The sequence below is a fragment of the Phocoena sinus genome, chromosome X (assembly GCF_008692025.1).
Source record: "Phocoena sinus isolate mPhoSin1 chromosome X, mPhoSin1.pri, whole genome shotgun sequence".
In the NCBI taxonomy this organism is placed as follows: domain Eukaryota; kingdom Metazoa; phylum Chordata; class Mammalia; order Artiodactyla; family Phocoenidae; genus Phocoena; species Phocoena sinus.
In genome coordinates, this window is record NC_045784.1 from 59,971,984 (window position 1) to 59,994,360 (window position 22,377).

Below are 22,377 nucleotides of genomic sequence, written 5' to 3' on the forward strand. Positions count from 1 at the left end.
GTTTCTGGCCTTACATTTAGGTCTTTAATCCATTTTGAGCTTATTTTTGCGTATGGTGTTAGGGAGTGATCTAATCTCATACTTTTACATGTACCTATCCAGTTTTCCCAGCACCATTTATTGAAGAGGCTGTCCTTTCTCCACTGTACATTCCTGCCTCCTTTATCAAAGATAAGGTGTCCATATGTGCGTGGGTTTATCTCTGGGCTTTCTATCCTGTTCCACTGATCTATCTTTCTGTTTTTGTGCCAGTACCGTACTGTCTTGATTACTGTTGCTTTGTAGTATAGTCTGAAGTCAGGGAGCCTGATTCCTCCAGCTCCTTTTTTCGTTCTCAAGATTGCTTTGGCTATTCGGGGTCTTTTGTGTTTCCATACAAATTGCGAAATTTTTTGTTCTAGTTCTGTGAAAAATGCCAGTGGTAGTTTGATAGGGATTGCATTGAATCTGTAGATTGCTTTGGGTAGTAGAGTCATTTTCACAATGTTGATTCTTCCCATCCAAGAACATGGTATATCTCTCCATCTATTTGTATCATCTTTAATTTCTTTCATCAGTGTCTTATAATTTTCTGCATACAGGTCTTTCGTATCCTTAGGTAGGTATATTCCTAGATATTTTATTCTTTTTGTTGCAATGGTAAATGGGAGTGTTTTATTGATTTCACTTTCAGATTTTTCATCATTAGTATATAGGAATGCCAGAGATTTCTGTGCATTAATTTTGTATCCTGCTACTTTACCAAATTCATTGATTAGCTCTAGTAGTTTTCTGGTAGCATCTTTAGGATTCTCTATGTATAGTATCATGTCATCTGCAAACAGTGACAGCTTTACTTCTTCTTTTCCGATTTGGATTCCTTTTATTTCCTTTTCTTCTCTGATTGCTGTGGCTAAAACTTCCAAAACTATGTTGAATAAGAGTGGTGAGAGTGGGCAACCTTGTCTTGTTCCTGATCTTAGTGGAAATGCTTTCAGTTTTTCACCATTGAGGATGATGTTTGCTGTGGGCTTGTCATATATGGCCTTTATTATGTTGAGGAAAGTTCCCTCTTTGCCTACTTTCTGGAGGGTTTTTATCATAAATGGGTGTTGAATTTTGTCGAAAGCTTTCTCTGCATCTATTGAGATGATCATATGGTTTTTCTCCTTCAATTTGTTAATATGGTTTATCACATTGATAGATTTGCCTATATTGAAGAATCCTTGCATTCCTGGAATAAACCCCACTTGATCATGGTGTATGATCCTTTTAATGTGCTGTTGGATTCTGTTTGCTAGTATTTTGTTGAGGATTTTTGCATCTATGTTCATCAGTGATATTGGCCTGTAGTTTTCTTTCTTTGTGACATCCTTGTCTGGTTTTGGTATCAAGGTGATGGTGGCCTCGTAGAAGGAATTTGGGAGTGTTCCTCCCTCTGCTATATTTTGGAAGAGTTCGAGAAGGATAGGTGTTAGCTCTTCTCTAAACGTTTGATAGAATTCACCTGTGAAGCCATCTGGTCCTGGGCTTTTGTTTGTTGGAAGATTTTTAATCACAGTTTCAATTTCAGTGCTTGTGATTGGTCTGTTCATATTTTCTATTTCTTCCTGATTCAGTCTTGGCAGGTTGTGCATTTCTAAGAATTTGTCCATTTCTTCCAGATTGTCCATTTTATTGGCATAGAGTTGCTTGTAGTAAGCTCTCATGATTTTTTTTATTTCTGCAGTGTCAGTTGTTACTTCTCCTTTTTCATTTCTAATTCTATTGATTTGAGTCTTCTCCCTTTTTTTCTTGATGAGTCTGGCTAGTGGTTTATCTATTTTGTTTATCTTCTCAAAGAACCAGCTTTTAGTTTTATTGATCTTTGCTATCGTTTCCTTCATTTCTTTTTCATTTATTTCTGATCTGATTTTTATGATTTCTTTCCTTCTGCTAGCTTTGGGGCTTTTTTGTTCTTCTTTCTCTAATTGCTTGAGGTGCAAGGTTAGGTTGTTTATTCGAGATGTTTCCTGCTTCTTAAGGTGGGCTTGTATTGCTATAAACTTCCCCCTTAGAACTGCTTTTGCTGCATCCCACAGGTTTTGGGTCGTTGTGTCTCCATTGTCATTTGTTTCTAGGTATTTTTTTATTTCCTCTTTGATTTCTTCCGTGATCACTTCATTATTAAGTAGTGTATTGTTTAGCCTCCATGTGTTTGTATATTTTACAGATCTTTTCCTGTAATTGATATCTAGTCTCATGGCGTTGTGGTCAGAAAAGATACTTGATACAATTTCAATTTTCTTAAATTTACCAAGGCTTGATTTGTGACCCACGATATGATCTATCCTGGAGAATGTTCCATGAGCACTTGAGAAAAATGTGTATTCTGTTGTTTTTGGATGGAGTGTCCTATAAATATCAATGAAGTCCATCTTGTTTAATGTATCATTTAAAGCTTGTGTTTCCTTATTTATTTTCATTTTGGATGATCTGTCCATGGGTGAAAGTGGGGTGTTAAAGTCCCCCCCTTATGTATTGAGGTGCTCCTATGTTGGGTGCATAAATATTTACAATTGTTATATCTTCTTCTTGGATCGATCCCTTGATCATTATGTAGTGTCCTTCTTTATCCCTTTTAATAGTCCTTATTTTAAAGTCTATTTTGTCTGATATGAGAATTGCTACTCCAGCTTTCTTTTGGTTTCCATTTGCATGGACTATCTTTTTCCATCCCCTTACTTTCAGTCTGTATGTGTCTCTAGGTCTGAGGTGGGTCTCTTGTAGACAGCATATGAAAGGGTCTTGTTTTTGTATCCATTCAGCCAATCTGTGTCTTTTGGTGGGAGCATTTAGTCCATTTACATTTAAGGTAATTATCGATATGTATGTTCCTATTCCCATTTTCTATATTGTTTTGGGTTCGTTATTATAGGTCGTTTCCTTCTCTTGCATTTCTTATCTAGAGAAGTTCCTTTAGCATTTGTTGTAAAGCTGGTTTGGTGGTGCTGAACTCTCTCAGCTTTTGCTTGTCTGTAAAGGATTTAATTTCTCCATCAAATCTGAATGAGATCCTTGCTGGGTAGAGTAGTCTTGGTTGCAGGTTTTTCTCCTTCATCACTTTCAGTATGTCCTGCCACTCCCTTCTGGCTTGTAGGGTTTCTGCTGAGAGATCAGCTGTTAACCTTATGGGGATTCCCTTGTGTGTTATTTGTTGTTTTTCCCTTGCTGCTTTTAATATGCTTTCTTTGTATTTAATTTTTGATAGTTTGATTAATATGTGTCTTGGAGTATTTCTCCTTGTATTTATCCTGTATGGGACTCTCTTACCATAGCTTTATGCTAAATTTTGAATCAGGTAGTTTTAGCCCTCCAAGTTTGTTCTTATTCTTCAATATTGTGTTGAATATTGTGAGTCTTTTTCCTTTCCATATAAAATATAGAATCAGAGGTTTTTGTATCCACAAAATAACTTGCTGGGAGTTTTACTTGGGGTTACATTGAGTCTATAGATCAAGTTAAAAAGAAATGACATTTAACAATACTGAGTCTTCCTATCCATGAACACAGAATATCATTCTATTTATTTAGGCTTTTATTTCTTTCATCAGAGTTTTCCTCATATAGATCTTGTACATATTCTGTTTGATTTATGCATAAATATTTCTCCTTTTTTTGGTGCTAAAGTGTTTTTTTATTCCAAATTCCAGTTGTTCGTAGTTAGTATAGGAAAATAATTGACTTTTGTATATTGGGCTTGTATCTCACAGCCTTATTATATTTGCTTATTAGTTCCAGGAGCTTTTTGGTCAACACTCTGGTACTTTTTACATAGAAAATCATGTCGTCTGCAAACAAAGACAGTTTTATTTCTTTCTTCCCAATCTGTATGCCTTTTCTTTTCTTGTCTTACCTTATTGCATTAGCTAGGAGCTCTAGTGTGATGTTGAATTAGAGTGATGAGAGAGGACATCCTTGCCTTGTTCTCAGTCTTAGGGCGAAGTCTTCTAGTTTCTCAGCATAAGTATGATATTAACTATAGATATTTTTGTAGATTTTTTTATCAAGTTGATGAATTTCCCCTCTATTCCTAATTTGATGAGAGCTATTATCATGAATGGATCTTGGATTCTGTCAAATGATTTTTCTGCATCTATTGATACAATCATATGATTTTGCTTCTTAAGCCTGTTGCTCTATGATGGATTAAGTTTATTTTTGAATATTGAATCAGCCTTGTGCACCAGGAATAAATTCCACTTGGTCGCGGTGTATAATTCTTTTAACGTTGTTGAATTTGACTTGCTAATATTTTGTTGAGGGTTTTTGCAACTATTTTCAATGAGATGTTGGTCTGTAGTTTTCCTTTCTTATAATGTCTTTGGCTTTGGCATTAGGGTACTGCTAGTTTCATGGAATGAGTGAGGAAGTGTTCCATCTGCTTCTGTTTTCTGCAAGAGGTTGTAGAGAATTGGTATAATTTCTTCCCTAAATGTTTGGTAAAATTCACCAGTGAAACCATCTGGGCCTGGTACTTTCTATTTTAGAAGGTTATTAACTGTTGATTCAATTTCTTTAATATATATAGGCCTATTCAGATTATATAGTCAATTTCTTTAATATATAAACAAGTTATCCTTTACATATTATATATACAGATTACATATTTCTTCTTATATGGGTTTTGATAGATTGTATCTTTCAAATAATTAGCCAATTTCATCTAAGTTATCAAATTTGTGGGCAGATTTGTTTTGTTCATAATATTATTTTATTATCCTTTTAATGTACATGAGATCAGTAGTAATGGCCCTTCTTTTATTTCTGATATTAGTAATCTGTGTCTTCTCATTCCCTTTCTTGGTTAGCCTGGGTAAGGGTTTATCAATTTTATTCATCTTTTCAAAGAACCAGCTTTTCGTTTCATTGATTTTTTTTTTTCTATTGCTTTCCTGTTTTCAATTTCAATTATATTTGCTCTGATTCTAATCGTTTCTTCTCTTGGGCTTACTCTGAATTTAATTTGCTCTTCTTTTTCTAGTTTCCTGAAGTGGAAGCTTCGATTAAATATTTTCCGAAATCATTTAGATCTTATTCCATATCTTTTTCCATATATCTTTTCCAAAATATATATGATTTTCCAGCTACTTTCTGTAATTGATTTCTATTTTAATTCCATTGTAATGTGAGTATATAGTTTGTATGATACCTATGCTTTTAAATTTGCTAAGGTATGTTTTATGACACATAATGTTTATCTTAGTGAATGTTCCGTGTGAACTTGAGAAGACTGTATATCCTGCTATTGTTGGATGAAGTATTTTATAAATGTCAATTAGATCTAGTTGATTGATGGTGCTATTCAGCTCAATATATCCTTACTGATTTTATGCCTGCTGGATATTTCATTTACTGATTGATGGATGTTGAAGTCTCTATAATAGTGGGTTCATCAGATTTTGCCTCAATTTTGTGACACTCTGTTGTTAGCCACATACACATTAAAGGATCTTATGTCTTGGAGAATTGACACCTCTATCACTATATAATGCCTCTCTTCCTTCCTGATCATTTTCCTTCCTCTGAAGTCAGCTTTGTCTGAAATTAGCATGCTTTTGATTACTGCTAGCATGGTATATCTTTCACCATCCCTTTACTTTTAATCTACCTTTATCTTTGTATTTAAAGTATGTTTCTTACAGATAACATATAGTTGGTTATTGCTTTTTTATCCACTCTGGCAGTTTCTGTCTTTTAATTGGTGTATTTATACCATTCACATTTAAAGTGATTATTGATATAGTTGGATTAATATCTACTATATTTGTAACTGTTTTCATTGTCCATTTCTTTGTTTCTTTTTCTGTCTTCCACTCTTTCTGCCTTCTCTGGTTTTAATCAAGCGTTTTATATGATTCCATTTTCTTTCCTCTCTTATATCAATTATACTTTAAAAAATTTTTAGTGGTTGCCCTAGAGTTTGAAATACACATTTATGACTTATTCAAGTTTGCTTTCAAATAACATTATACCACTTCAGAGGTAGTGCAAGTACCTTATAGCAGAGTATTCCCAATTCCTCCCCCTATCCCTTATAGCATTGCTGTCATTTGTTTTACTTATCCATAAGCTATCATCACTGAATACATCTTTGCTATTATTATTTTAAGTAAACTATTATCTATTAAATCAATTAAGAATAAGTAAAATAAAAGATTTGATTTTACTTTCATGAATTCCTTCTCTAATGCTCTTCCTTTATGTAGATCCAAGTTTCTGACCTATATCATTTTCCTTTTCTGAAGAACTTCTTTTAACATTTCTTATAAGGCAGGTCTTCTGGCAACAAATTCAATCAATTTTTGTTTGTCTGAGAAAGTCTTTATTTCAACTTCATTTTTGAAGAATAATTTTGCTGGATACAGAATCCTAGCTTGGTGTTTTTTTCTTTTAACACTTTAAATATTTCACTGCATACTCTTCTTGCTTGAATGTTTTCTGAAGAGAAACCAATGTAATTTTTATCCTTTTACCCCCCTCTAGCTTCTTTAAAGATTGTCTCTTTGTCTTTGATTTTCTGCAGTTTGAATATGATATGCCTAGGGGTCAACTTTTTGGTATTTGTCCTACTTGATATTCTCTGAGCTTCCTGGATCTGAAGTTTGGTGTCTGTCGTTACTTTTAGAAAACTCTTATTTGATATTACTTCAGATATTTCCTTTGTTCCTTCCTCTCTTTCTTCTTCTGTATTCCCATTACGTGTATATAACCTCATTTGTAATTGTACCACAATCTTTGGACATTCTGTTCCATCTTTTTCATTCTTTTTTTTTTATCTTTGCATTTCATGTATAAAGTTTCTATTGACATCTTCAAGCTCACTAATTCTTTACCATCAAAGGCATTATTTTATATTGCGTTGGGTTTTTTTTTTGATAGCCAACTTTTTATCTTTTAATTCAATGTATTTAAACTTAAAAAAAGTTCACCCATTTCTCCTACCCCCCCAACCCTCACCTCTGGCAGCCACCAGTCTGTTCTCTGTATCTGTGAGCTTGGTTTGTTTGTTTGTTTATCTATCTACCTTTTTAAATTCTGCATATAAGAGAGATCATACATATGGTATTTGACTTTCTCTGTCTGACTTATTTCACTTAGAATAATGCCCTCAAGGTCCAGCTATGTTGTTGCAACTGACAAGATTCCATTCTTTTTTATGGCTGAGTAATATTCCATTGTGTATGCTATACCACATCTTCTTTATCCATTTATCTATTGATGGACATTTAGGTTGTTTCCACATCTTGGCTATCATCAGTAATGCTCCAATGAACATGGGGGTGTGTATATATATATATATCTGGGTTAGTGTTTTCTTTTTCTTCAGATAAATAGCCAGGAGTGGAATTGCTGGATTAATTGGTAGTTCTATTTTTAATCTCTTGAGGGATCTCCATACTCTTTTCCATAGTGGCTGCACCAATTTATATTCCCATCAACAGTGCACAAATGTTCCCTTTTTTCCACATCCTCGCCAACACCTGTTATTTCTTGTCTTTTTGATAATAGCCATTCTAACAAGTGTGAGGTGGTATTTCATTGTGGTTTTGATTTGCATTTCCCTGATGATAAATGATGTAAAGCATCTTTTCATGCACTGCTTGGCCATCTGGATGTCTTTGGGGAAAAATGTCTATTCAGATGTCCTGCCCATTTTTAAATTGGGTTGTTTGGGTATTTTGCCATTGAGTTGGATGAGTTCTTCATATATTTTGGATGTTAGCCCTTATCAAATATATGACTTGAAAATATTTTCTCCCATTCAATAGTCTGCCTTTTCATTTTGTTGATGGTTTCCTTTGCTATGTAGCATCTTTTTAGTTTGATGTAGTCCCACTTGTTTATTTTTGCTTTTGTTTCATTTTCTTTTGGTGTCAGATTCAAAAAATTGTCACCAAGACTTATGTCAAGTAGCTTACTACCTATGTTTTCTTCTAGGAGTTTTATGGTTTCAGGCTTTCAAGTCTTTAATCCATTTTGAATTAATTTTTGTGTATGATGTAAGATAGTGCTCTGGTTTCATTCTTTTGCATGTGATTGTTCAATTATACCAACACTATTTATTGAAGAGACTATCCTTTTCCCATTGCATATTCTTGGCTCCATTGTCATAAATTAATTGACCACATATGTGTGGGTTTATTTCTAGGCTCTCTATTCTGTTCCATTGAGCTATGTGTCCATTGTTATGCAATACCATACTGTTTTAATTACTATAATTTTGCAATATAGTTTGAAATCAGGGAGTATGATGCCTCCAGCTTTTTTCTTCTTTCTCAACGTTGCTTTGGCTATTTGAAGTCTTTTATGGTTCCATACAAAGTTTGAGGTTGCTTGTCCTATTTCTGTGGAAAAAATGCCATTGAAATTGTGATAAGGATTGCACTGAATCTTATATTTCTTTGGGCAGCATGGACATTTTAACAATATTAATTCTTCCAATCCATGAGCATGGAATATCTTTCCATTTATTTGTGTCTTCATTTTCTTTCATTAATGTCTTTTAGTTTTCAATATATAGGTCTTTCACCTCCTTGGGTTTGTTTGTTTATTTTTGCGGTATGCGGCCTTCTCACTGTTGCGGCCTCTCCTGTTGTGGAGCACAGGCTCCAGATGCACAGCCCCAGCGGCCATGGCTCACGGGCCCAGCCGCTCTGCAGCATGTGGGATCCTCCCAGGCCAGGGCACGAACCCGCGTACCCTGCATCAGCAGGCGGACTCTCAACCACTGCGCCACCAGGGAAGCCCTCCTTGGGTTTTTTTAAATGAAAAAATACTTTATTGCTGAAAAATGATAACCACCGTCTGAGCCTTCTGAGTGAGTCACCACCTCCTTGTTTTAACTTATTTTTAGGTATTTTATTCTTTTTAGTGCAATTTTAAATGGAATTGTTTTCTAAATTTCTCTTTCTGATAGTTCATTATTAGTGTATAGAAACAGAAGTGGTTTTTGTGTATTGATTTTTGTATCCCGCATCTTTATTAGCTCTAAGAGTTTTTTGATGGAGTCTTCAGGGTTTTCTATATATAATATCATATCATGTACAAATAGTGATAGTGCTGCTTCTTCCTTTCCAATTTGGATGCCTTTTATTTATTTATTTATTTTGCCTAATTACTGTGGCTAGGACTTCCAATACTGTGTTGAATAAAAGTAGCAAGAGTGGGCATCCTTGTCTTTTTCCTGATTTTAGAGGAAAAGCTTCCAGCTTTTCGCCATTGAGTATGAAGTTAGCTGTGGACTTGTCAGCTAACTTGTCAGCTAATATGGCCTTTATTAAGTTGAGGTAACACACTTTTTGAGAGTTTTATCATGAATGGATGTTGAATTTTGTCAAAATTTTTTTCTTCATCTATTGAGATGATCATATGGTTTTTATCGCTCATTTTGGTAATGTGGCATATCACATTGACTGACTTGCAAATGTTGAATCATCCTCACATTCCTGGAATAATTCTCACTTGATCATAGTGTGTATGATCTTTTTAATGTATTGTTGACTGGTTTCCTATTATTTTGTTGAGGACTTTTGCATCTATGTTCATAAGGAATATTGTCTTGTATTTTTTTTTTCTTATGGCATCCTCATGTGACTTGGATATCAGGGTAATGCTTGCCTCGTAAAATGAGTTTGGGAGAGTTCCTTCCTCTTCAAATTTTTGGAAGAGTTTGAGAAGGATAGCTATTAATGCAATTATCTTTGAGTGTTTGGTAGAATTCACCAGTTAAGCCTTCTGTTCCTGGACTTTTGTTTGTTGGGAGGTTTTTGATTACTGATTTAATTTCCTTCTAGTAATCGGTCTGTTCAGATTTTCTATTTTATCATTATTCAGTCTTAATACATTGTACATTTCTAGGAATTCATTCATTTCTTCTAGGTTGTCCAAATTGTTGGCACGTAATTGTAGTCTTTTAAGATCCTTTGTATTTCTGAGGTATCAGCTATAATATCTCCTCTTTCATTTCTGAGTCTGGTTCTGATGCTTGGTTTATCTCTCCAGGCTGTATTTCTAGCCTTTTAATATGCCTTGTAATTTTTGGCTGAAAACTAGACATGATATACTGGGTAAAAGTAACTGAGGTAGGTAGGCCAGTAATGTAAGGTTTTATGCTCATCTGACTAAGAGTTAGGCTGTGTTTACTGTTTGCTGTAACTGTGGTGTCAGAGGCTAAAATTGTCTCCATAGTTCTTGTCTTAGTCTCTTCATGTGGTCTTTGGATGTCCCTGGAAACTTCTTAAGTAGGGTCTGAGACTTGCAGTGTTTTTGTTTGTTTGTTTTTGTTTGTTTAACATCTTTAATGGAGTATAATTGCTTTATAATGGTGTGTTAGTTTCTGCTTTATAACAAAGTGAATCAGCTATATATATACGTATGTCCCCATATCTCCTCCCTCTTGCGTCTCCCTCCCATCGTCCCTATCCCACCCCTCTAGGTGGTCACAAATCACTGAACTAATCTCCCTGTACTATGCGGCTGCTTCCCACTAGCTATCTGTTTTACATTTGTTAGTGTATATATGTCCATGCCACTCTCTCACTTCATCCCAACTTACGCTTACCCCTCCCCGTGTCCTCAAGTCCATTCTCTGCATTTGCGTCTTTATTCCAGTCCTGCCCCTGGGTTCTTCAGAACCTTTTTTTTTCTTTTTTTGGATTCCATATATATGTGTTAGCATACGGTATTTGTTTTTCTCTTTCTGACTTCACTCTGTATGACAGACTCTAGGTCCATCCACCTCACTACAAATAACTCAATTTAGTTTCTTTTATGGCTGAGTAATATTCCATTGTATATATGTGCCACCTCTTCTTTATCCATTCATCTGTTGATGGACACTTAGGTTGCTTTCATGTCCTGGCTATTGTAAATAAAGCTCTGGCAGTGTTTTTAGCTGTAATCCCATTATACAGGAGTGCTGTTAATGTGGTGATAAAGTGTGGGTAGAATGGAAGCATTCATGAGTCTTATGATTAATTCTCAATCTTTTAGTGTGCCTGAGTTGGGTATTTCCTATCCCCTAGGTCAGTTCAGCTCTGGTAAAACCCCAGTCAGTTAGGCTCTGATAAAAGTTTTCCTTGAGGGCAGGCCTTGTTAAAGAGAATAGAGAGGTCTGGATATATTTCAAAATGGCTGCTTTTCCGCTCCCCTTGCTAGAAGGACAAGAGAATTTTTCTCCCATCTTCACTGTGGGAACCTGGTAGCGCTCTTGAAGGTAAAATGCATGAAAGTGTGGAGAACCCCCTAAGGCTGGGCCCACTGGGGATTTTTAGCCCTTGAGCTAGTCCACACTGAGCATCTAGCAATTTGTCAATTACAGTTTTAAAGTCTTCTTACTGATACTGGCTTCAGCTGCAGGCTTCTTCACCCAGTCTGCTATGAGTCTCCATATCCACCGGTCTGTCTCTCCATCTTACAGAACAGCAGTTTGCCTTGTGACCTCAATTCTCTGATGGATCTAAGAAGTGATTTTAAGTTTGCTCAGCTTTTTTCTTATTGTGAGTGTGGGAGTGATGGCTTTCAAGCGCTTGACACGTGAAGCCAGAAATTGGAAGTATATACATTTATTTTTTAATTTTCAAAACACATCTAGAAAAACATGAATCTTTCTGAAGTTTCAGCTTACCTGAAAATATTTACAGGCTGTGTGGCTTTGTGCAGTTTAATCCATCTCTTCATCTATAAAATAAGCATAATAATAACTACTTTGCTGGATTGTTATAAGACCTAAATGAGATACGTAAAGCATCTAGCAAAGTGCATGGCTCATATATATTCAATAAATGTTAGCTTTAGTTATGGTGTCATTTATCTTCATCAGAACCCTAGGCTTGAAGAGAGACAAAGTGTACAAAGTATTCCCTAATTTAGAAGATGAAGAATCAGAAGAAAATGGCCCACTTGCCTTATTGTCAGTTTGTGACGGAGTCAGGACCAGACTCAGGCTAGGACTGCTGCTGGCTTCCATGGCCCTGATGCTATTACAAGACCCCTTTTCTTAATATCAGATAGCAAACAGCCTGGCCACATTGATCAAAACCTGTCAGATCTCAAATTTGCTACTATAAAAGCAGTCCCAAGGACTGCACAGCTGTTTGTCCCACTCTGATGTATTTGTGGGGTTTGCCTGCAGAAAGCATGATGATTACAAACAGAGGGTATTAGAATGATAGAAAAATGTAGCCTGTTACCACGGAAACAGACATGTGACAGTGGTAGTGCCCTGAGTAGGTATGAAAAAGGTTCTGAAGCATATAGAGAAAATAAATCAATATATCTAAAATGTTACAGAACTCAGCAGATGTTACTGCTTTTGCTCTGGTCAAGATGCTCATATCTAATATGGGATAGTTCTAGCTCCCTGATATTTTCTCTCTAGAAGACAGGAAACCGCAATGGCCTCAAACAAAAGAAATGAGAATGGCGGATATAGAACCAGGGCTTAGAGGACCATGTTGAAACTCATAAGAATTATTTACTGGCCATGGTGATCTTCCATCTTCTAGAGAGAAAATACCAGGGAGCTAGAACTCCTATACTGCTGAGATGATGTACTCACTAGCCCCTATGGGAAGTGCGATACAATTTAAGGATAATCTTGTCCATATTTTTTCATCCTCAGTTTTTTCTGAGGGATATGCCAAATGTCCACTGAATAGATGGAAGCTCCCTGGGAGCCCTTCTGTGACACAAGAAGAAGTGGAAGATAGGGCTTTGAGCCCCTGTTATTCTCAGCACTCTTCATGGCATGGCCATTTTGGAAAATAAAGATAAAAATTTTAGTTAGCTCCTTGCCTCCCGCTGTATACCAAATCTATACCAGATTAATTAAAGATTTAAATATGAAAAATGAAATCATGAAAGAACTAGAAAAAATATAAAGAGCTACCTATATAATGCTGTTGTATCCAAATTTAAAATGATAATGTAGAAATGTAGTTATTGACATAGAAGAAAGTTATCAAACAACATTTTTATTTGATCACATTTTGTAAAAATACATATTTATATGCGTAGGAAATTTCTAGATATGCAGAAAATGTTAATAGTGGTTATTTGTGAGTAGTTTTTTTAAGCTATTTTTTTCCTTTTTGTTCCCCTTTTCTATGTATGTAGGCGTGCATGCATTTAAGTATGTATAATGAGTAGTATTTCTGGTATAAAAATAATAAAAGTTAACAAAATTTTTTTAACATCTTTATTGCAGTATAATTGCTTTACAATGGTGTGTTAGTTTCTGCTGTATAACAAAGTAAGTCCGCTATACGTATACATATATCCCCATATCCCCTCCCTCTGCGTCTCCCTCCCACCCTCCCTATCCCACCCCTCTAGGCGGTCACAAATCACCGAGCTGATCTCCCTGTGCTATGCGGCTGCTTCCCACTAGCTATCTGTTTTACATTTGGTAGTGTATATATGTCCATGCCACTCTCCAACTTCATCCCAGCTTACCCTTTCCCCTCCCCGTGTCCTCAAGTCCATTATCTACGTTTGCGTCTTTATTCCTGTCCTGCCCCTAGGTTCATCAGAACCATTTTTTGTTTAGACTCCATATATATGTGTTAGCATATGGTATTTGTCTCTCTCTTTCTGACTTACTTCACTCTGTATGACAGACTCTAGGTCCATCCATCTCATAAAAGTTAATGAAAAATTTTTAACTTCCCTTTCCCTCTTTTCCCTTGTACATATAGGTCAAACTTCCCTTGTAGATATAGGTCAGACTTCCTCCAGGAATTTATTTTTCCTCAACTAGCCAGTATAATTCCTTAAGTCTCCCCCCTTAAGTACTTTCCTATTCAACTGTAAGTTCTCTGAGGATAGAGTTGTGTTTCATTATTTACTGTGCCTTCCCTAGGTGTGCTCAATAAGGACTAGGTGCATGGTGATCGTCTGATTTCCTCAAAGCCTGCTTTGAAGTCTGATGTAATAGTACTTACCCTTTAACCAGCTGAAATGGTCAGCAACTTGGCCAGGGCTAACACAATCTGTCTGTGAGGCCAGTGGCTGCAATGGCTGTCATCTCACTGCTTTCCCAGGCTGAGGTGGCTGACTGGTTGGCTGGTAGCTGGTTGATGGGGTTATAGGCCTTTCTGTGTAAATCCTTCCCCAGACAGCTTTCTGGTTCAAGGAGGTGGCCCTTCTCAGGCTGTCTCTTAGTCAGTAGTATCTGTATAGCTGTGCTTCCTTGCCAGAACCTCTGTGTACATTCTCAGGAGCTCTCAATGTTGTTAAAAACATACAAGATAGGCAGAAAAGAAAGAAGACCAAGAACTGGGAGGAGAGAAAGAGAGAAAAAAATGAGGATAAAAGAGTGGAGGATCATGACCTTAAGTGCAGCAGGTTGCTTAACCCAACCATAAACATCCCCTGCGCATAATAATACCTACTGTTGCACGTGAAATTACTTTGCCAGGGAAGTCTACACAGACATTGGTTTTCGAGGGACCTGTGCAAGCTCTGATGGCCACGCTGGCAGCCCTCCAAGTTAGAGACTTCACTGACTTCTGATTGAAGTCTGCTCAGACAGAATCTTTGATAGAGCCTGCTCTTATAGGTAAAGACCATTCCAAGCTTGTTGCAAGAATAAAATGAGATGATAGATGGAAATAGATTTTTTTAGTCTATAAAAGGGGCTTCCCTGGTGGCGCAGTGGTTGAGAGTCCGCCTGCCGATGCAGGGGACACGGGTTCGCGTCCCGGTCCGGGAAGATCCCACATGCCGCGGAGCGGCTGGGCCCGTGAGCCATGGCCGCTGGGCCTGCGCGTCCGGAGCCTGTGCTCCGCAACGGGAGAGGCCACAACAGTGAGAGGCCCGCATACCGCAAAAAAAAACAGTATACAAATGCTGGTCTTTTTGTGAGCTCCTGAGGGCACTGACAGGGGTTTATTGTTGTCCAGTAGGGTCTTCATGGGAGTTTGGAACAGAGTTTTAAATATGTGCGCCTAAAGAAAATCAAATCCACCTACAGAATGAAGTGAATTGAGTCCCCAGTAGGGAAAAACATGCCTGCATGTCTGGCAGACACCTAAATTGTGTATGTCTGAGGAGTGATTGTTACCTAACTATGTGAGAAAAGCCTTGGGTTTTCTGAGTGCCCTCAATTGATTAGAAATGTTTTCTTTAGAAGTAATTCCCCAGAAAATGCTTGTGATTTCATTGTCGATGAAACTGTTGGCACTTCTTTTAAAGTGTCTGTTAACTTACGTTAAATTACAGTGGGAGTGCATGTGGCCCCCAGATGAATGTATTATGGTTGCACCGTTTTAATAACTAACAATTTGAATAACGATAAGGAAGTGACTAAAAAGTAAACTGCCGCTGCTCTGCTCCTTCCATGAAAATGACCCTTTTCTCCTTCCAGCTTCAACACATGAGACTTCACATCACTTCCTGACCTGAACGCGTGACTCTTCAATCTCAGGACTTGCATAATTAATGGAATGCCGTCCTAAGGTTGTTGAGTTCTGCATTTCTGGGCATTTCATCTTTATGGCGAAGTACCCATTCCCTCACTCCAAAGACTAAGCCTGAAAGATTTTTCTTCCTAGGGAAGAATCTTCCTTGTAACTTTATCATTACAACAGTCAGAGACAGATTGGGGAGGTTTGATAGTTGGGTGATACCTTGCCAATAACCTGACCCTTAGCATGGGGCTCCCTCAAATTTGCAGTGTCTTGGGGATTCCTCCTGTGACTGTCTTGAAGAATAAACACCTTGTGTTAATTTCCAGTGACTTAGTTTTCCATTTTCTCTTTTTAACAGGTCCAGTTAAAAACAAGAAAAAGGGTAAGTCAAGCTCCTGATTTTGTAAAATTGCTGTCATGGTTTTTCTAAAATTAGAAGAAAAAATCAAGGGAGAAGGATTTCTATATTCGTTCAACGCTGGTTGTCCATTATTTTACTCAATCACGTGTGATCTTCTTGAGTATTGTAGCTTCCAAGGAATAAGAAATATATATCATTTTTCAGTGATGATCCGTGAAAGATAGAATTGCTTCCTAGCAACATGTGAAAGTTGTTTTTGCTTCTCTTTCTTGTTCCCTCTTCCATACAATTCAGTTTACATCTCTTTCCTTCATTCTTCCTTACTCTTTCCCCTGCCCTTCTCCTTTCTCCTTTTTTTCCCCTCCTTTATCAAATCAGTGGCCAGGTATGAATGAAGTCCTGAGACTGCTTGTAGGGACTAGGTATACTACCTCTTGAGAGATGTCAGTACCCTATTTTTTGGCCTAAAAGCTATCCCTCTCCTATTTCTCAGATAGTCAGGGAAGGTATTTCTTGCTCTGGGGTTTCAATATCATTTTCTCTGTGATGGAAAACCTCAGCTGTAGTAGAACCCTGATCATTTAGTCTTTTCCAAGAATCTCCTAGTTGAGTGGATCCATTGTGCCGTTGTTGGGTCTGTAAGTCTCCAGTGTACTTGCAATGGGAATGGCCCACGAGTTTGTACAAGTGCTTGCCTGCCTGAAGACGAGAAACCAAAGACAGAACAGGTTCCAAAAGACAGGACCAGGCAGTGTGGTCCACTCCTTAGGACTAAAAGAACCAACCACGAACGAGTTTTAAGTACCTATTTTTTTCTGTGCTCTGACCTGGGAGGAAAATAGAGTGAAATTCATGAGTTTTCATTAAAATGCTCTAAGCAAAATGATTCTGTCTGTTAACATTTCCGGAGCTTTACAGAGTAGATTATCAATCCCAGACTAGGCCCGAAAGACTGGCTTCAGCTGCCTCCTGCCACTTCTCTGAGTACTAGGGTACTCTGGTGGCTTGAGATGCCATGGCCCACATGGGAAACCTGTGTTCCTGTTGTAAAGAAGCTGAAGAATGGCCTGGCCCCTAAGGACCTGAGCTGAGCAAAATTGGAAAATAGCCAGAGAACTGGAGTCAGTGAGGAAACCTTTCTTTGTGGAGCCTGGGCATTCACCAAGCTATTCTGTCTTTTAAGAAAGTAAATGTGACTTTTTTAAAAATAAATTTATTTATTTATTTATTTTTGGCTGTGTTGGGTCTTTGTTGCTGCGCACGGGCTTTCTCTAGTTGCAGTGAGTGGGGGCTACTCTTCTTTGCGGTGCACGGGTTTCTCATTGCGGTGGCTTCTCTTGTTGCGGAGCATGGGCTCTAGGCACGCGGGCTTCAGTAGTTGTGGCTTGCGGGATCTAGAGCGCAGGCTCAGTAGTTGTGGCGCACGGGGCTTAGTTGCTCCGCGGCATGTGGGAACTTCCCGGACCAGGGTTCGAACCCGTGTCCCCTGCATTGGCAGGCGGATTCTTAAACACTGCGCCACCAGGGAAGCCCAAATTTGACTTTCAAGTGTGTAGTTTTCCGTTCTTATCGCATCCCTTTAAGACAGAAATTTTAACAAACCTAGAAAGCTCCCCTGGCCTGGACAAGGACACCCTCTGCTCCTAGCACAAGCCCAGGGATGACTTCCTTCCTTTCTTTCTTTCTTTTTAATAAATTTATTTATTTATTTATTTCTGGCTGCATTGGGTCTTCGTTGCTGCACGCAGGCTTTCTCTAATTGCAGCGAGCGGGGGCTGTTCTTCGTTGCAGTGCGTGTACCTCTTACTGCAGTGGCTTCTCTTGTTGCAGAGCATGGGCTCTAGGCATGCGGGCTTCAGTAGCTGTGACACGTAGGCTTCAGTAGTTGTGGCATGTGGGCTCAGTAGTTGTGGTGCACTGGCTTAGTTGCTCCGTGGCATGTGGAACCTTCCCAGACCAGGGATCGAACCTGTGTCCCTTGCACTGGCAGGTCGGTTCTTAACCACTGCACCACCAGGGAAGTCCCCTTCCTTTCTTTCTTAATAGGTAGACTTGAGAGCACTTTCTAATGACAGCTACTAAGTTTTTTTTTCCACTCACTCATTCACCAGACAGTGAATAAGCATCTTGTAATTGTCAGGAAGAGAGATACAGAGATGAAGAAAAATGGTTCCTGCCCTCCAAAATCTCCCGGTATAGTTGGAGTCACGGAAGCACACACAAATAATTGAAGTACAGTATTTTAAAAAGTGCAATTATAGAAGCATGAGCTTCCCATGCTTGGTCCCACATCTTAGAGAAAACATTATCTAACCTAGACTTTGAAGGATGAGGAAAAAAGAAGGGGAAGAATATTCCAGCAAAGAAAACTACATACTGAAATCTCTCAGAGGCATGAAAGAACATGTCATGTCTGGGGGAACAGCAAGTAGGCTAGTGATTTACCCAAATATAGGGCATGTGTGTGGTGGGGAGCAGCACCCATTTGAAGTGTCATCCAAGGGGTGAGCACCGAGAGAACACACTTGCTGGTGGTAATGGAAGGCAGCTTTCTAGGCGAGAAGCTCTGAAATTACAAACTCAAGAGATCCCAGTGCCTCTGGCAGTGACTTGGATCACTGCCCAGCACTGCTACCTTGTATGTGGGCCACTATTGGGAAGAGAATGCACATAGGCTTTAAACATTTGCCTTGGCTGAAAGTGATTTAGAAGCCATTTAATACTGATTTCCTTGGACACGGTGAATAGACACATGCCTGAAGAGGTAATTGAGTTGTTCATTTAATTTCCATCCTTTAATGGAATTTTCCCCCTCCCATAACTTTCTCTCTCTCTCTCTCTCTCTCTCTCTCTCTCTCTCCCCCTCCCCATCTCTTGCTTTCAGTTCATTCTTTCAACAATTTGAGCTTCACTAAAAGAACGTGTGTATTCTTGCATCTAAGGCTACACAGGGTAACTTGATAAGTACAAAAGTCTCTGGGCTTTTGTATCGTGAGGTGCTCTGTTAAAGTAAGGAAATCCAGAGAAGGAATACAGTCCTCTAAAGTCATCTTCTTGGTCCAGGGGCCGTTTTGTACATGCTCCTCTGTGGGCCAACTTTCTGTAAGGATGCAAGGATGAGAAGCACAGTTACTTAAACCTGGTTGCAGAGGAGCAAAGAGGACCAGCTGCAGAACTAGATCCCAGCAGGAGCTTGTTCTCAGATGCCTTCTAGCATTTTTATAAGTGAACATTCTCTGTTTACACTGCAACCATTATTCACTTTCACTGCAGGAGTTTCTGGCTCTAATTCTTCCAAAATTACATTAACAATCACAGGAGACTCAGTCTTGACACTAAAGTTCACACTACCCACAGAAGCCCCTCTAGCTCAAAAATCACTGTTAGTCCTGGACATTCTGGGACAGAGGACAGCCTACCATGCACCATCCCCTGTGTCTGTGCCACTCAGAGAAGAGTGAGAGAGAAGCAGACTTTATAACCAGGCTAGGGAAGTTTCCTGACTGCCAGGGGTAAGTCAGTCCTCCTTATGGAACCTCAGTCTTGGGAGGAAACCTAGAGAAATCATTGAGGCCAAGCTCCTCGTTTTACCAATGGAGAAACTAAGGCTCAAGGAGAGGAAGGGATTTACCCGAAGTATATGTCCGTGGCAGAGCTGAGGCTTACAGCCTTATCTCCTGACTACAGATTCCTTGTTTTCTCCACTACGCTAGCCGGAATTGAAACTTGGGCGCTGAATAAGCCTGACTTGGAAGCTGCCCAAATCTGAAGGGAGATGGCTTTCCTGTTCGGCATCTTAAAATTTGCTAGATCTCGAAACTGGGCAGATTCAGTCTTCTGCTGCTAAGTGCAGGGAAAACGCTAAGACTCCTGTCTCTCCGTGCGAGAGAAGCTCTATGGACCTTCCTTACTTTCCTCCCTGGGGAAGGGGCCCCGCAATGACCGTGTTGTTTCATTGCAAGTGCAGATGTGGCTAGACATGGACAAGCGACCTCTTGAGTGGCATTGCCATGAGGATTGGGTTTCTTGAGCACGCGGCATTCTTCTTAAAAGAGGACCTGATAAATCAGAACAGGATTCTCCTCCCTGAGAGCCCAGGGAGCCAGGAGGCAGAGTCAGGAAGGAGGTATTTAAATGAGACTTGACGGGGTTATATTTGAAAAGGAAGAAAGAATCACAGGTGAAGACACCATGATGGAGTCTGGGGAAAGGCTCCCATTCCTGAGACTTCCACAAGATTGTGAAAAAGCGGGGAAGGGAGGAAGCAGTCACCCACCTGTGACCACCTGCAGTGCTTGAATTGGACTGCATGGAGCAGAAGAGGTTAAACAGGAGGAACTGGAGGTTTTGGTTCAAAACCACAGTTATGACTCTGTTAACATAGCTACATTCTGGCGGGGATGTGGGAAGGACTGGAATATGGAATAAGAAGGCTGAGAGTGCTCTGAAAGGATAGCGAGGAGGAAACGGGGAGGATCTGGTGGCTTGATTAATAATACATTCAAGGGCTTCCCTGGTGGCGCAGTTGTTGAGAGTCCGCCTGCCGATGCAGGGGACACGGGTTTGTGCCCCGGTCCGGGAAGGTCCCGCATGCCGCGGAGCGGCTGGGCCCGTGAGCCATGGCAGCTGAGCTTGCGTGTCCGGAGCCTGTGCTCTGCAACGGGAGAGGCCACAACAGTGAGAGGCCCGCGTACCACAAAAAAGAAGGAAAAAAGTAATAATAATAATACATTCAAGAATAGGGCCTCTGAGAAAAGACTTTGGGAAGCCAGATTATTTAGCCTATAAAAATAGAGGTTGATAGATGACTTAATGTCTTTGAGCACATGAGGGTTATTGTGTGCGTGATGGTAGCTATTCTTCTCTATCTATACAAACAATAGAATAAGAGCTTAAACTGCCACAGGAGGAATTTCAGTTCAATATACAGAAGAACTTCCTAACAGTGAGGGGGTAATAAACATTGGAACATGCTACCAAGGGAGTTTGAAGAATTTCCTTTCCCAGAGATCTTTAAAACTAGGGTTTAGAGGGGTCAGCTGAGAAAGCAAAAACCTGCCTGCTGCTTCCTCCTCAGCTCGGCTCTGTGCTCTCCACTGCCCCTTCTTTCCTTATGGTGCTCGAGCTCTCTCTCTCTCTCTCTCTCTCTCTCTCTCTCTCTCTCTCTCTCTCTTCCCCCCTTCCCTCCCTCACCCTCCCCTCCCCCACCTCTCATCTCCCAGACTCCTTCCAATCCCACATTCCCACCTCCATCCCAAGCCCAAGTCCCTGTACATCCCGACTCCTATAGGAAACCTTCCTGGAGCCGATATTCTTCCTAAGGTCAGGCCTGGACAGTAAATGTGAAAGCCACACTCCTCAACAATAGCCCAGTTCTCAATTCTAAAAAGTGACCCATAGGTCTAGCCACTTGGCAACTCTGATCCTTTGGACTTAGCCGAACTGTAACCTCCTTTTTGAAGCCTTCCCTGACCTCTCCAGCATTTTGTCCCTACCACTAATGCAGCACTTCTACTATCGTGTGACTGTGTCTGTTTCCCCACTAGACTGAGCTCCTTGAGGGCCATTATATCTTCAAACCCAACCTGTAAATGATTATTCATGAAACAGGGTAGGGAGTGTGTGTGTGTGTGTGTGTGTGTGTGTGTGTGTGTGTGTGTGTGTGTGTTGTGTGTGTGTATCACGTATGATAAAAGTATCCACCTTTTTAAGAGCAGGAACTCCCAGAGGGCCGACTTTGTGTCATTAGAAGGCTGAGGAACTCCTGACAGTACATTCTCAGTCAATAACTACAAATGTAATACCTAATCTTGTCTTTCAGGAAAGAAGGCAGGACCTCCTGGGCCCAATGGCCCCCCAGGACCTCCAGGACCTCCAGGACCCCAAGGGCCCCCAGGGATTCCAGGGATTCCTGGAATTCCAGGAACAACTGTTATGGGACCACCCGGCCCTCCAGGTCCTCCTGGTCCTCAAGGACCCCCTGGTCTCCAGGGACCTTCTGGTGAGTTCTTCCATCTCTCCACCCTCCTAGGCTCCTTAAAAGTTCTCTAATAGAGCAAGAGTGGGTGATCCCAAGAGCATTTTCAAATGGTGGTGTGCAGTGGTGTGCAGTAAGAAATGCAGGTCTCCTAGCTCAGTAGAGAGCTGGGAATTGAACAAGCCCTGCTCTAACTTCTTATTTATACCAGCTTGTCAAGGAAGAGACACCTGTTCCTGACCTGTCTCAAGCCTTCCGTCATAAGCCCTCCCTGACTCTAGGCCTCTCTGTAAACTCATGAGCCAGAGATAGAGGCCCTAAGGTTCACCGGAGTTTCCACAGGGGATGGATTTGGTCTGCTCTGATTCCCAGCATTCAGTTTCACTTACTGATGTTTCATTAGAAATAGGCTATGCGGAGGAATGCTGGGGACTGGGCAGAATGACAAGCCCTAGAGCAGTCTCATTCCTTGAACTCTGAAATGTCTTTCCCACAGAGGTAGACAAGTAGTCACTGACGGTCAAGGAGTTGGCAACCTATGAATCACTCAGGCTGTAGAAGAGGCAGACACAGGCACCAAGACCAACTTGCTGAGGAACCAAGTGCTT

General features: G+C 39.8%; 1 protein-coding gene across 2 annotated transcripts in view; it reads left to right on the forward strand.

Moving 5' to 3' along the window:
* Positions 1 to 22,377, forward strand: part of EDA (ectodysplasin A) — a 389,197-nt gene that overhangs the window by 359,505 nt on the left and 7,315 nt on the right. For both annotated transcript variants that reach the window (XM_032620956.1, XM_032620957.1), the window contains exons 3-4: positions 15,790 to 15,813; positions 21,614 to 21,793. In XM_032620956.1, the coding sequence (XP_032476847.1) occupies positions 15,790 to 15,813; positions 21,614 to 21,793 (204 nt within the window). The remainder of the gene's footprint in view (positions 1 to 15,789; positions 15,814 to 21,613; positions 21,794 to 22,377) is intronic.